The sequence below is a fragment of the Phocoena sinus genome, chromosome 9, assembly GCF_008692025.1.
Source record: "Phocoena sinus isolate mPhoSin1 chromosome 9, mPhoSin1.pri, whole genome shotgun sequence".
Taxonomy (NCBI): Eukaryota; Metazoa; Chordata; class Mammalia; order Artiodactyla; family Phocoenidae; genus Phocoena; species Phocoena sinus.
The window spans coordinates 97,756,817-97,769,847 of NC_045771.1; the positions used below are offsets into that span (position 1 = coordinate 97,756,817).

General features: G+C 44.3%; 1 protein-coding gene across 1 annotated transcript; it reads right to left on the bottom strand.

The window, feature by feature from the left end:
- PURB (purine rich element binding protein B) lies at positions 1-8,521 on the bottom strand. Its single transcript, XM_032642972.1, has one exon. The coding sequence runs from the start codon at positions 8,449-8,451 to the stop codon at positions 7,534-7,536; it is 918 nt and encodes a 305-aa protein (XP_032498863.1). The 5' UTR covers positions 8,452-8,521; the 3' UTR covers positions 1-7,533.
- Between the last annotated feature and the right edge of the window lie 4,510 nt (positions 8,522-13,031).

Here is a 13,031-nt window from a genome sequence, read left to right on the forward strand (position 1 = left end):
TTATCATTCACTTTTTCGCATACTTTATTTGTTACAAACATACAATTTTTTAAATATAGACTGTAAAACTCCATCTGCAAAAGTCTGCTATTGTAAGGAGTGCACACCAGCAGTAAGGATTTTTTCTCTACGAGTTTTTCTGTCAGTTTTGCTAGTTAGTGGTAAATACGGGACCCGCCATTTTACAGACCTGACTGAAGCTTCTGGTTGTATTCACATTGCTCTTTTGAAGCAGCCCTGCTCATCTCTAAATTGACCGGAATCTGAGCTTCAACCTCCAGGCAGTGAGATCAACAGCCCATCTACACTCTTTGAACGGTTTCCAGGAAGTATGATTACTGGATGGGTACTGCATTTCACGGATTTGTTTGAATTGCCCATGCAGCTCTGTGTTTGTTAAAGTGCATTCTTCTTTTAAAAAATAAGAGGAATAATCTTTACTCTTTAACCAAGGTACTTAAAAAAATGAACTTTTTGGTCTCTCAGCAGATATTCCCAAATTGATCCTATCACTACAAATTTTAGTGTTCTATTTACAAATATTTATAGGGTAACAGGTGTAGGGGACCTTATAAAATTAAAGGTGCATTTTCTCTTGAAGCAGAAATCAGTTCTACAAATTCATACATAGGAGTACACACTTGGTTTACAATGCACAAGCATATGGATATTTACAGAGACTGAAGACATCCTCCAAAACCCCCTTTAAAGTAACTTCTAAATTCTACTTGTAAATCTAGATCAGGAAGCTCTGTCTCCTGCTATCAGGATTTGGTTTTAATTCATTCAAATTACTTCTATAGATTCTCTACTGGCAGGACATCAGTCCCAACTTTGGAGTGAAGAAAAATCTAGTCTAAGGAAGCCCCTGGTAGATATGACTGGCAGTGAAGGTTACTATAGAAAGTGTGTCATCTGGAAATATATATCAAGATGGATAGACTTCTAAAAATGGTCTTGGAAAAACGTCTGCATGAAGGTGCAAAAGGAAGAATAAATTCCTACTAATCATTCTAGAACTTTAGAAAAAAGAAGTCCAAATACACTGATAACTTTAGTTATTATTCAAATATTGATAATCATTGGAAAAATACTCAAATTTACTTGCCTGCTACCATAACATGCAAAACTCTTTTTAAGTGTGCCCTGTACTGATTTAATATCAGTTTCTGGACTTTTCCCAATCTATTAGCTTCTAGGAATCCAGAGAGCTTTTGACACAGAGGTGACATGTGGGCTGGGAGAAAAGGGTTTAACGCCTCATATCTGAACAGTTTAAAATGAAATTTGCAAATTCCTAGGATACAAACGTACCTGTTTTTCAAGTTTCTTGGGACTCTCCCTGCAGTTATATGTCCCTGCAAAAGGAATTTAAAAAGGGAAGAAATCTACTACTTGCCACCCTATTTCCAAGTATATGTAAAGATTTTTCGAGCCAGCCTGATCTTGAAACATAGGGCAAGACTGGGGATAAGAGTTTGCCTTTAAGAAATAAGAGATGATCTAAATCAATTTTCTTAAAAGGTTTACCCATTGATGTCTTCGAAATAGGGAAGAGAAAAAAAGACAAACTCCTCCTTTTGCAATATGCTAGTGGACAATGAACTTGAATAGGTCTATTGCTTTCTCTTCAATACTCTGGGCCCACATTTCATCATACTAAAGGTACGATGAGCCCTCTCTTTTCCATGTCAATGGATATTTTACATATAACAGGGAAAACGAAATATGTTCCTAGATGCAAAATCCCACGTTAATCAAAAGTACAGTCATACTCTTTCATCAAATCATTTGTTAGAATCCCCTATGGAAAAAAATAACATTTTTGCATCAAATAAAGCTCTGCCCTCTTGTTATTACAAGTCCTATTGAGCAGTGACACTACCGATTTGGCATTTGCTATTGTTTAACATGGCTTTACCTATCCCCACTGGAATGTCTAATCTGAGAGGCATGAGTTAGATTTTCAAATGAAAAGTAAAAGATTGCAAATAAAGGTGATTACATTGATGGCATATTCTCTATTTCATTAGGAGATATAAAATACATTCATAAAGGTCTTACTTAGATCAGGGGTACAGATATCAATTGGAAATTACTAGAGTAATAAGTCTTCATGATGCAGTAGTATTTTCCAAATTTAATTTTCATACTGACAGTTGGACCACATTTACTGTAATAAGCATCTGTTAAATTCATCAGTAATGAAACTACGTTTTAAGACTGAGGGCTGGGAACAGCAACTTTAACTAAATAGCAGACAGATACTGATATATCAAGAGAAGTCATGGTTCAGTCTATCTCTTGAAACTTCTGGGGGCTAACATTTGAAAATTAATGACTTTGCTTTTCTAGATTAAAAACAGGGAAATGAGGTTATAATTTGCCATTTCCACCTTATGTCTAGAATTTCAAATGAGGCATTGTCATGTACTTCTTTCTTCTCTGTGTCTATATTTTTCTTTAGGTAAATGCATTTTTTTTTCTTTTTTTCTTTTCTACAAACAATCCCCCCCCCCATCCCACCCACACACCCATTATCCAGTTTATTCAATGGGAATAGTAACTGTTTAGGAAGACAGCTAATTGATTTACAGTACTCTAAAACCAACCCTGAAAACTGGTAATCTCATTCATTTACTATAACTTCAGTGCTGTTATTGACAGAAAAAAAAGTTACCTTAAGGCTCAAGGGAAAGTAACTTATTATATTGTGAATGCAGCATTATTTACTCTCCCATCCATTGGAAGCTAGCAAAATGCATTCTAGATCAATAATACAAACTTTCTAACATTAGCAAAGATTTCCACTCTTCTTACACAGTTAGAATGATATTCATAAGCAAATTACCTAGGGGAGCCTGAGAAACCATGATCCATATCACACAAAGATTCCATGTATTTCATGATCAAAAAGTGCTTTATCTTTGAGAAATATGTCAGGGTTAAAATGGAAATATACAATGTAAAATCACGCGACACTTTCTCAAGTGAAGTACAAAGTGGAAAAGGAGCAAAAAGATGGGAGGCTCTGCTCTCTGAACAGGCCTTATGCAGGTGACGTTTAGGGTGTACTAAATTAAAATTGTTTTAAGAGTTAACAGTGGAATTTTACACCACTATATATATTCTAAAACCTGAGATTGGACATCAAAGCAGTCAACTTTTTTATCACAGCAATTCTGATACTTCCTAAAAACAGAAGACAACTCAATTGAATTAATAACTCCAGGGTAAAAAACATTAACTTTCCCCAATCAACAAGGGGACCGATCACAAACGCATTAGACACTAAGAGTGTTGCAGAATGACTCTCGGCAAACGAGTCATTTTACATAAGCAAAAAGTCACTTGTTTCCTTCCCCTTCTCGCCGATCAAGGCCACACTATTTTCAAATGAATATCTACTGAGAGATCAGTTGTGCATTGGACAAAGTACCATAATTGGGTTAAAAATGAAAACAAAATTTACAGTGAAGAATACCTATGTGCATGGCTTACACACTCAAGCTTCTTAATTTCATCCACCTCAAGAGCAAGGTAGACACAAATGAACAGTTACCTTTTAATACCTTGTGTAGAGCACATTCTACCCCCTGTAAAGCCAGTCAAGGTCATATTTAACAAAGCATCCTCAGCAACTATAGTGCCTGAAGTGTGCAGCCATTTACAGACCACTCAATATGAGGGCATTATTATAACCAGCCTCTTTTGCCCACAACCCTGCATTTTCAGATAAGCCAGGAAAATTGTTTTGTTTTTTGAGAAAACTGAAGCTTGAATCTCTTAAAAGACCTGCAATTTATTGCAAAGTGATTGAAAGGTAACAAAGGAAGTAGTAGGTTAATAGGCTGCCTGGACCAAAGCCTCTCAATCATTTTGCAGTAAATAATTATGGAAAGTGACTTGACAAGTAGCCATGTGTGCATCACAGCTACAGTCATTTACACCACCTACATGCCTCCCATAGTAACATAGGGTGTCTGGGTTTTTGGTTGGTTTTCACTTTGATTTTTTGGTGCCATACAGATTTACATTTTGTACTGTGCAGCATATGCACTGAAAATGTTCTTTGCTGGCTAGAACTGCCATTCTACTTGAATGATAGGTAGGGACAACAGAAACCAGAAGGGAAGAGGAGTATCTTGACACAGATTTTTGCTCTTTTGATTCTGTTCCTGAAGTTTGATTTCTCATGTCTGTAACTGCAGTAGTTTGAGAAACAAACATTCTACCAATTATCTGAAAAGGAATTTTAGTTCCCTACTTCTCAAGAATATGACTGTTTTGAACATGCGATTAGCTGGGATGTTTGCCAAAGCTGAAAAACAGCCCTAAATCACTGTTCATAATAGTGGTTGAAAGACAAAACAAAAAAATTGGTTTCCCATAGTCTGTACAATGCCATTTTCTGACTGGAATTAACAAAGATCATTTCCTTTAATAAGCAATACTTTGAATGAGTTCTGAAAGCTAGCCTGTTACTATCACCTTGTTTAACAAACCACACACCAAGTGTAGTCTCTATGCATTGCAGATTTCTATTGTCCCTAGTACTGGAATGAGGATCAGTGAATGCTACAATTAATCCACATCCTCCTGTAATCTTCCTGCAGTGAGAAGAGGCCGTGAACCACCCCCAGCAGGAGAAACAAACCTTTGAGATTGGTTAAGACTTAAAAACCCACCACTATGACGTTTACCACTTAATCTTACATAGGCAGGTCAAAATTTTAATATAAATTACTTTTTCCAACACATAGCTTATGCATTCTTTGCTCCTTTTTTTGGAGGATTCTCAAATTGATATCTAAAGATTACTATGATATACTACTGTTATACGGTCTAATGACTAAGAAAATTTCTCTGGTAACCAAAGCTGATGCCATATATGGTAGTGTTCTTGGCATATACTCTATATGCCTCAGACCACTTCCACATTCTTTCTGTTCAGCTAATTATAGCTTAGTAGCCACTGGTGAAGGATTGTGAAGACCCTGTCATTTCTACAGAGTAGAAAGGGCAAGGCTAGTTACTGCAATTCAGCCAAACAAAAAGAAAAGAAAAAGAATAAACCAACCCCTTAGAAAGGAGAGGTACTGCACCTTTGCAAAACTGAACTGGCTCACAGCAGCTGAGCAACAGAACCACCACTGAAGCAGGAAAACAAGTTGGTCTCTATAGGAATTATACATGTTTTGAAAATGAAAGTTACAGCTATCAACTAAGAGCTGCAACCTTAATTTTCATTGCTGCCTCAGAGTTTGAAACTTAAACAGTTTCTGCAAACCTAATAATGCTTAGCTTCTCAGCTCCTTTACTAAAACTATTTAGGGATTTGTTCTCCGCAGCAAAGAAATAAACACTCAAAACACATAGGTAAATACAGCAGGACATCATTGAAAACAGCTGCCTTGTAGTACAAAATACAGTACAAGTATACAGATGTCATTAAAACATCAAAAATACTATTGCTCCCATACAATTTAGGAAACATTCTTTGCAACGGAGAAAAATTTTTTAAAAAAAGAAATGCTTTAAAAAAAATCTGTTTAAAAAGTCTACTGTGGATGATGAGAGTAGAGAAATAGTCTGAAAAGGGCACCAATGTTTGTGGCTCTTCCACTATTTTTTAAAAATCTAAGATGAGATATTCTGAATCAAATCTAATTTTTAAAAAAGCCTAATTTTATATACACAATTATTCCCTCCCTCTCAGCCACTAATTCATGAAAACGACCTTTTTGTATATTACTCATTTCCCAATAAATACAAAAAGATTGTATAGCTTGAATACCAAAATAAGATAATAAAAAGGGTATGCAATAAATTAAAAGGCAGCTCAAATAAAGGGCAGGCATGCAGTTAAAAAAAAATACTAAGATTGTGGAAGTGGGGTTACTTGCCTCCTGGTTGAGAAGGTGTTGCACAAAGTATACCTGAAAACTTTGGAAAGAACATTAGCTCCCATTCAATTCAGTTACCTAGGTTCTGACACTTCTAGGAATACCTTTTGATGGGGTGGGATTAACTTGATTAGTAAAGATCATACTGAAAATCCATTTAAAATATAGAAGAGGCGATCCTTGAAAACCCCAACTTTTATTCTTGAAAGACAGCTGGATAAACTGGCAAAAAGCAGTTTGTTGAAATTTCAAGATGGTATAAAAATGCTTCCAGGATATAGTCAGCATATTCACGTTCACTTCAGCTCCATTCAGATGGATTTCAGCTTCCAAAGGGCACGCTGCTTGAATCACTCATCCATCGTTTGCCAACTTGATTGTGAGGTACTGATACAATGGATCAAGTTCTTAAAAATTTATTTTAAAAGAATAAATGTTGCTGGAATTCTGGACCTGAGGATCTTTAGTGTTTAAACAAATCCACAGATTAAACTGAAGGTAGATGAAGACTTCAGTTTTGGTTATTTCGAACTTTTCTGTGAGGACTTATATTCCATTAAAGCTCAGGCTTGTAGCCACTGTTCCTTTTGTAGATATCTTCAAGTTTTACGGTTTAAAATCCAGCCAACCAGTGGCTGAAACTGCCGAATTAGCCATAATTCACTGGCTCACACGCTGGAGCCACGGGGATCTGGCTCTCATTCATATCTAAGACATGACCTCCATATTTGGAGATCGGGGAAGAACTTTAGTGAGCAGCAACCAATCCACTCAAACAGTTTTCCTTGTGCTTTATGCCCGATTTCTGCTTGTGCCTACCTCAGCAACCCCCAATGTAAAACTGCTTTTATCTTTGAAAAAATTTTGCCAACTTCCAAAATATTATAATAACGGATTCTAGTTCAAGGACTGACATCTGAATCCATCTGCATCCCGGAAAATAATTCTGCAAAGACAAGACATGGACCTTGTTCCAGGTTCCATGCAAAACCATTAAAAAAAAAATGGATCCGATTTGTTTCTGTATTCCCTGGTGGCTTCCTGAATTCTTATTTTGCCCTGTCTATGATTACTTAAAGTTGCATTCCTTTTCATAAAACTTGTACCCTCAGAACTGGGTAACTGCAAATGCCTCTCTCTTCACAAGAATTCCATGAAGATCTAGATCCAAAACGCTGATTTCAATGGAGGTGAAGGGATAAGACACTATCTTAAGACCAGGTTACCCCAGGTATAATACAAATTCAGCTGTCATCAGTGGGTCTGGGTTACTCAAGAGGTGTTCCTTGGCCAATGTGCCAGGATCTACCCCACCCAGGATTATCCTGATGGATTTAGGAACCTCAGCTGGGAAGCAACAGAAGTTGAGACTTTTGCTCAGGTGAGGAGGCGCTGTTGTCCTCTCTTTGTAGGTTGCTGTCAATTCCTTGGAACTTTACTGCTTTTCTCTAATTGTCCGTGACTGTTCTCTCTTATGGTTATTTCTCTTAATTAACTATATTATTTTAAATTTTGTCTTCTCCTTCTGGGGCCTCCCTTGCTCCCCCTCCACTAGCTCACTGGGATGAACAGGAAGGGGGGCTCTCTAGTGGGGGGGTGGGGAGGCCCGTAGGGGAAGCTAGGCGTTTCAATCCTCATCCACCTCCTCTCCCTCTGACTCGTCCCCGCCGCGTCGCTCATAAAGCTTATCCCTCTGCCGCTCCTGGATCTCTTTCATCTCATCCGCATACCGGCAAAAGGCGCCCCCGAACTTGCCCCAGGCCTTGAAGGGGACGGTAATGGCGTTGCGGTAGGACGGCTTCACCTCGCTCACGCGCAGGAACACTCCGTACTTGTTGCAGCCCACGTCGAAGAAGAAACGCTTAGAGTCCACCGTGATGGAGGTGCCTTCCGGGAGCTCCCCGTACAGGCCGCCCCCGGGGCCCCCGGCACCGCCGCCCGGGCCCCCAGCCAGCTCGTCGTCCTCGCCGCCGTAGTCGTCGATGAGCTTGGCCAGCGCGTCGCGGAACTCGATGAGGCCCTGCGCGGGCAACGCGATGGTCTGGCCGCTCTGCAGGCCGCCGGGCCCCGGGCCGCCGCCGCCGCGGTTGACCGTCTGGCGGATGCGCAGGAAGCGGCCGCGCTGGTTCTCCTTGAGGTCCAGATAGTACTTGCGGTTCTCGCGCACCAGAAACTCGCTCTTGAGCGCGCGCCGCGGCCCACCGCCCTCCTCGGCGCCCGCTGCCGCTGCCACCTGCTCGGGGCTGCTGGGGCCCAGCTGCGCGTAGTGTTCGATGAAGTCGCCCAGGTAGTCGCGGAACTCGGCGGCCACCGCCATGGACAGCGTGAGGCGGCTCTTGGAGCCGCCCGCGCCCACCTCGGCGATCTTGAGGAAGCGGCCCTTGGCGTTCTGCTTCACGTCCAGGTAGAAGCGTTTGTTCTGGATGTCCAGCCGCTTCGAGGCCAGCTCCTGCGTCTCCTGCTCGCCGCCGCCGCGGGACGCGGGCTGGAAGCCGCCGGGCCCGCCACCGCCGCCGCGCTCGCTGCCGCTGTCGCCGTCCGCCATCTTCTCGGCCGCCGCCGCGCCCAGGCCGCCGCCCGCCGCCCGCCGCGCTCGCGCCCCCGCCCTCCGCCCTGCGGCTCGTTCTCCGGGGCCCCCCAGCCTCGCCCGCCGGCCCGCTCACGCACTCCCGCTGCTCATCGCCGGCCGCCGCCGCCACCCCCCATCGCCCCCGCGCCCCGCCCCGCCACTTCCGCCGGGCCCGCTTCCGGCGCACGCCTCCGTGACACCACCCAGCCCCGCCCCCCACGTCCTCGCTGCCGGAAGCGCCGCGCACAGCGGCGGCGGGGCGCAGGGCAGTGACGTTACGGGCCCCGCGGGGGCCTGGGGTCAGGGCGGGCTAAGCTGGGAAGGAGCTCGGGAAGTTTATGAGCGCAGGAACCGTCTGCGTCCAGCTTGTGGTGGTGGTTTCACAAGTATGTCAAAACTCACTGAAATGTACGCTTTAAATAAGTGCGGTTTATTCTAGGGAAATGATACAGTTATTATTTTTATAAGCAGGGAGGAATTAAAGGAGGGAGGATATGGGGTCATCTGTACTCAAAACAAAACTAACCTTATAGGATTGCTGGATGATAAGCCGTGAGTGATATTTAGCGTAATACCTGAGTTATAGTGAGTGCTCAATAAATGTGCACTCTTATTTTTAGTTCGTGAAATACCGTACGTAGTGCCTGGAACATGCATGATAACATCGTCACCGTCACAGCAGCATAAGAAAAAATGATGGCCTAAACTAAGCAGTGGTAGTGGGGATGGAGCGCTTAGGAAAGGAGTTAACTTTTAGCAAACACCTATGTACAGGGACTGACAGGAAGAATACGTGTTTCATGTGTTACATTGAAGAAACAGGAATGGATTTTAAAAGTAAAAAAGTATGTCTTTCGGTGGGAGGAGGTGTGTGCTGAGAGTCACTCTGCCTGGATCTGAATCCCATACTAGCTGTGAAGTCTTGAGCACTTCAGTTAATCTCTTAGTTGCCTCATTTTTAAAAAGGGAATAATAGTACCTATTTTGTAGGGCTGCTGTAAGAATTAAATGAGATAATGCACATAAACTGGCACAGAAAAAGCATGCCCCGAGGTTTTTTTTTTTTGGGGGGGCGGGTATTTTTGGCTGTGGTTTGGCCACGGTGCAGGGATCGATCCCGGGCCCCCTGAAGTGGAAGCCCAGAGTCCTAACCACTGGACCGCCAGTGAAGTCCCTCCCCAAGTATTTAATCACCCTTTCTCCTGTTTTATAAAAAAGACCCAATCAAACAAAATTATATAATAGCTATCAACCAAACACAGGAGAGTCCAGGGGAAAACATCAAATCTGGGTCTTGACCATTTCAATCCTGGAGAGGATTTGGACATTTCAAATCCCTAGGGAAGAAATGTGATGTCAGGCATCACTTGGCCTTCATAAAAGGTGTCCATGAAGCTCCTTCTCTAATTTCTTGCTAACCAGACCACTTCCCTGCATAGGGGACGCCAACAGTCAGTTCATGGGAAGGACTCTCTACCCTTCTGCTCATTTCTTTTTTTTTTGAATGAGCCTGCCTATCCTTTCCTTTGTGAGCCTTTTTTTTTTTAATTTATGTATTTTATTTATTTAGTTTTGGCTGCATTGGGTCTTCGTTGCTGCGCATAGGCTTTCTCTGGTTGCAGCGAGCAGGGGCTACTCTTCGTTGTGGTGCTCAGGCTTCTCATTGCAGTGGCTTCTCTTGTTGCAGAGCAGGGCTCTAGACGCGTGGGCTTCAGTAGTTGTGGCAGGTGGGCTCATTAGTTGTGGCTCGCGGGCTCTAGAGCTCAGGTTCAGTAGTCGTGGCGCATGGGCTTATTTGCTCCTTGGCATGTGGGATCTTCCCAGACCAGGGCTCGAACCCGTGTCCCCTGCTTGGCAGGTGGATTCTTAACCATCTCGCCACCAGGAAAGTCCCCCCCTCTGTTCATTTCTTATCAGTTTGGTTTTAATGAGTCTGGTTCTATTTAATGAGTTAAATCTATTGCTTTGTTTCCTTTGAAATTTCATTCTTGGCTTTTAAGCTGAGCATCTTCTCCCTTTTAATCTATTCGACAACCATACTTTTTCAGACTTTTTACAGTTCAATTTTTTTAATACATGTGATTATATCATATATTTCTATTGAATATACGATACTGGATATTTTATGTTTAAGTCTAGTTTATCTAGAATACATTTTGGTGCATAGTATGAGGCAAGGAATCTAAAAAATTTCCTCCCAGTGACCAATTGTCCCAGTACTATTTATTGAATAACCCTTCAAGGACAGATCTCGACAGGTGGAGATGAATGTAGGTTATTTTGGGCAGAGGGAACATGTGTTCCCAGATGGCGAGAAGTCTAATTTGGCTGGAGCCCAGGGTGTGTGAGGAGGGGGTGGTGAACAAAAGAGTGGGAGGCAGCTAAACCTGGGCCCGGCGGGGAGACCTTCATTTGGGGGCAGGGGACTGGGCTGGAGTCGAGGGTGAGCCCCTGGAGCCGTGTGAACAGGAGCGTGATGCCTCCCCTCTGTGCTTGGATGAGGTGACCACGGCAGAGGACAGCATGGGTGGGCTTGGTCGGGAGGCAAAGACCACATTGCCCACCCAAGCCAGAGGGGACTGGACGCAGCTGGTGGAGCGGCAAGGAGCCAGTGGGGCTTTTTGGGGCATGAAAAGGGTCCAGATTTAAAAACCGAACGTGGAGGGACTTCCCTGGTGGTCCAGTGGTTAAGACTCCGTGCTCCCCATGGAGGGGCCCAGGTTCGATCCCTGGTCAGGGAGCTAGATCCTGCATGCCACAGCTAAGAGCCCGTGCAGCCAAATAAATAAATATTAAAAAAAATAAAGCATTAAAAACCGGATGTGGGGACGTGAGAGAGGAGTGAAGAGTGGTTTCAGAGTGTGTGCTCTGAGTGACTAGAGCCGAGGCCGTTGTTGGAGATGACAGGGGCACTGATGTGAGACTTCAGAGATCCAGATGCTGCAAACCTTAGGTGCTCTTCCCCTCCATAATTCACAGTAAACAGTACCCAACAGGAAGAGCTGCTCTGATGCATTTTGGGAATATCAGATTCTTCCCCCGGAAATTTATTACTTCTTGGTGGCCTTAAGCACTTGCTGTGACTGCCTTTTGGAAAATCCAGCACGAGTGAGTGTGAATCTTAAGTTTGAGGAACCAGCTGGGTGCCGGAGGAGGGGTGTCTAAGCAGCTGTGGGACCCAGAGAAGTGGAGTCCAGAAGAGGGGCCTCAGCGGAGACGCAGGTTTGGGAGCCGCCAGCAGACAGCGTGGACTTGACAGCAGCTCCCAGGAGGCTGCATAGAGAAAACAGGGACAGGTGAACAAGTGGGGAGGGAGTGAGGCCAGGGGTCGGGTGTCACAGTTCATAGGGAACCTACACAAACACTTCCCACCGTCCTGGAAACGTGCCTAGAATCGCACAGCTCTTAACGGGTGGAGCAGAGGCTGCAGCTCAGATCTCCAATTCTGAATTCTGTCTTTGACGCTGCCACCTTGGGGGGAGCATGGAAGCCATTTGTCATAGTTTGAATGAGGGCAGGAGTATGGGTTGAGGGGCTGCCCCGGTGACAGAGGGGCTGGTAACTGGCACAGAGAAGCACGAAGCTGCCTTGTTCAGAGATACCTGAGCCAGCTCCGAGGCTGGGGGAGCTTTGAGGGGGACTGGTTGTTGAGTGAGGTCCTGGAGATGGGTACGGGGTGGGGGGGAGTTGGGGCTGGCGCTGGGAGGCGAGAAGGCATCCTTTGGCTTGCGATACCAGGGAGAGTGGAGGAGGGGCACAGGAGGTTCTGGTGGAGAGGAGAGCCGTTGGAGCCATTCCTACGTCTGCTCCAGGGCCCAAGAGTGAGGCCACGTGCTGAAAAGGAGGCCGTGAAGACTTGGGAAGCTTGCACGGGATGAGAGTCCCTGAATAACCCAGGATCCCGCTAAGGCCGGGAGGAAGCACACTTTCTCGAGTCACTTAGAACAGCTTGGAGGCTGGGCAGGAGGCAGCAGATGGGAGCAGGCCTTGCCAGGGCTGGGGAGACCCCTGAGGCAGTGGGGGACAGGGGCCAGTGTCCTCAGATGGCCAGAGCCTTCTGGTTTCAGGCCAGGAGAAGGAGGAAGCGGTCAGACATTGTAGGGCGCACCTTTGTTTTCCTGTTATTTTTCCTATTAAGCTTAAAATTGAAGCTCAGAACAATTGAAGAATAATCCTGCTCACCCAGATCCCCCAAATGTTAATATTTTACCATATTTGCTTCATCATCTCTCTGTGTAGTTCTTCTTCCTCCTGAACCATTTGAGAATAAGTTGCAGACATGATGCGCCTTTACCCTTCAGCATCTTTTTCCCAAAACAAGGGCATTCTCTTGCCTAACCAGAGCACAGTGATCAAAATCGAGCAATTAACAGAGATCTGATACTCTTCTCTAATCGACAGAGTTGAGTTAGATTTTGCCAAATGTCCCAATTATGTCCTTTGTAGCAACAGAAGTTCCCGTTGCGTCCAGTGGGCCCTCATCCTTCTTTGCTTTACTCTGGAGCCGCTTCTCCTTCAACCTGTCTGTGTCTTTCCCAGAGTTGACGTACCCGAGG

Bases quoted from the DNA above. Each gene is read 5' to 3' on its own strand.
- PURB (XM_032642972.1), bottom strand. From the start codon at position 8,451: ATGGCGGACGGCGACAGCGGCAGCGAGCGCGGCGGCGGTGGCGGGCCC.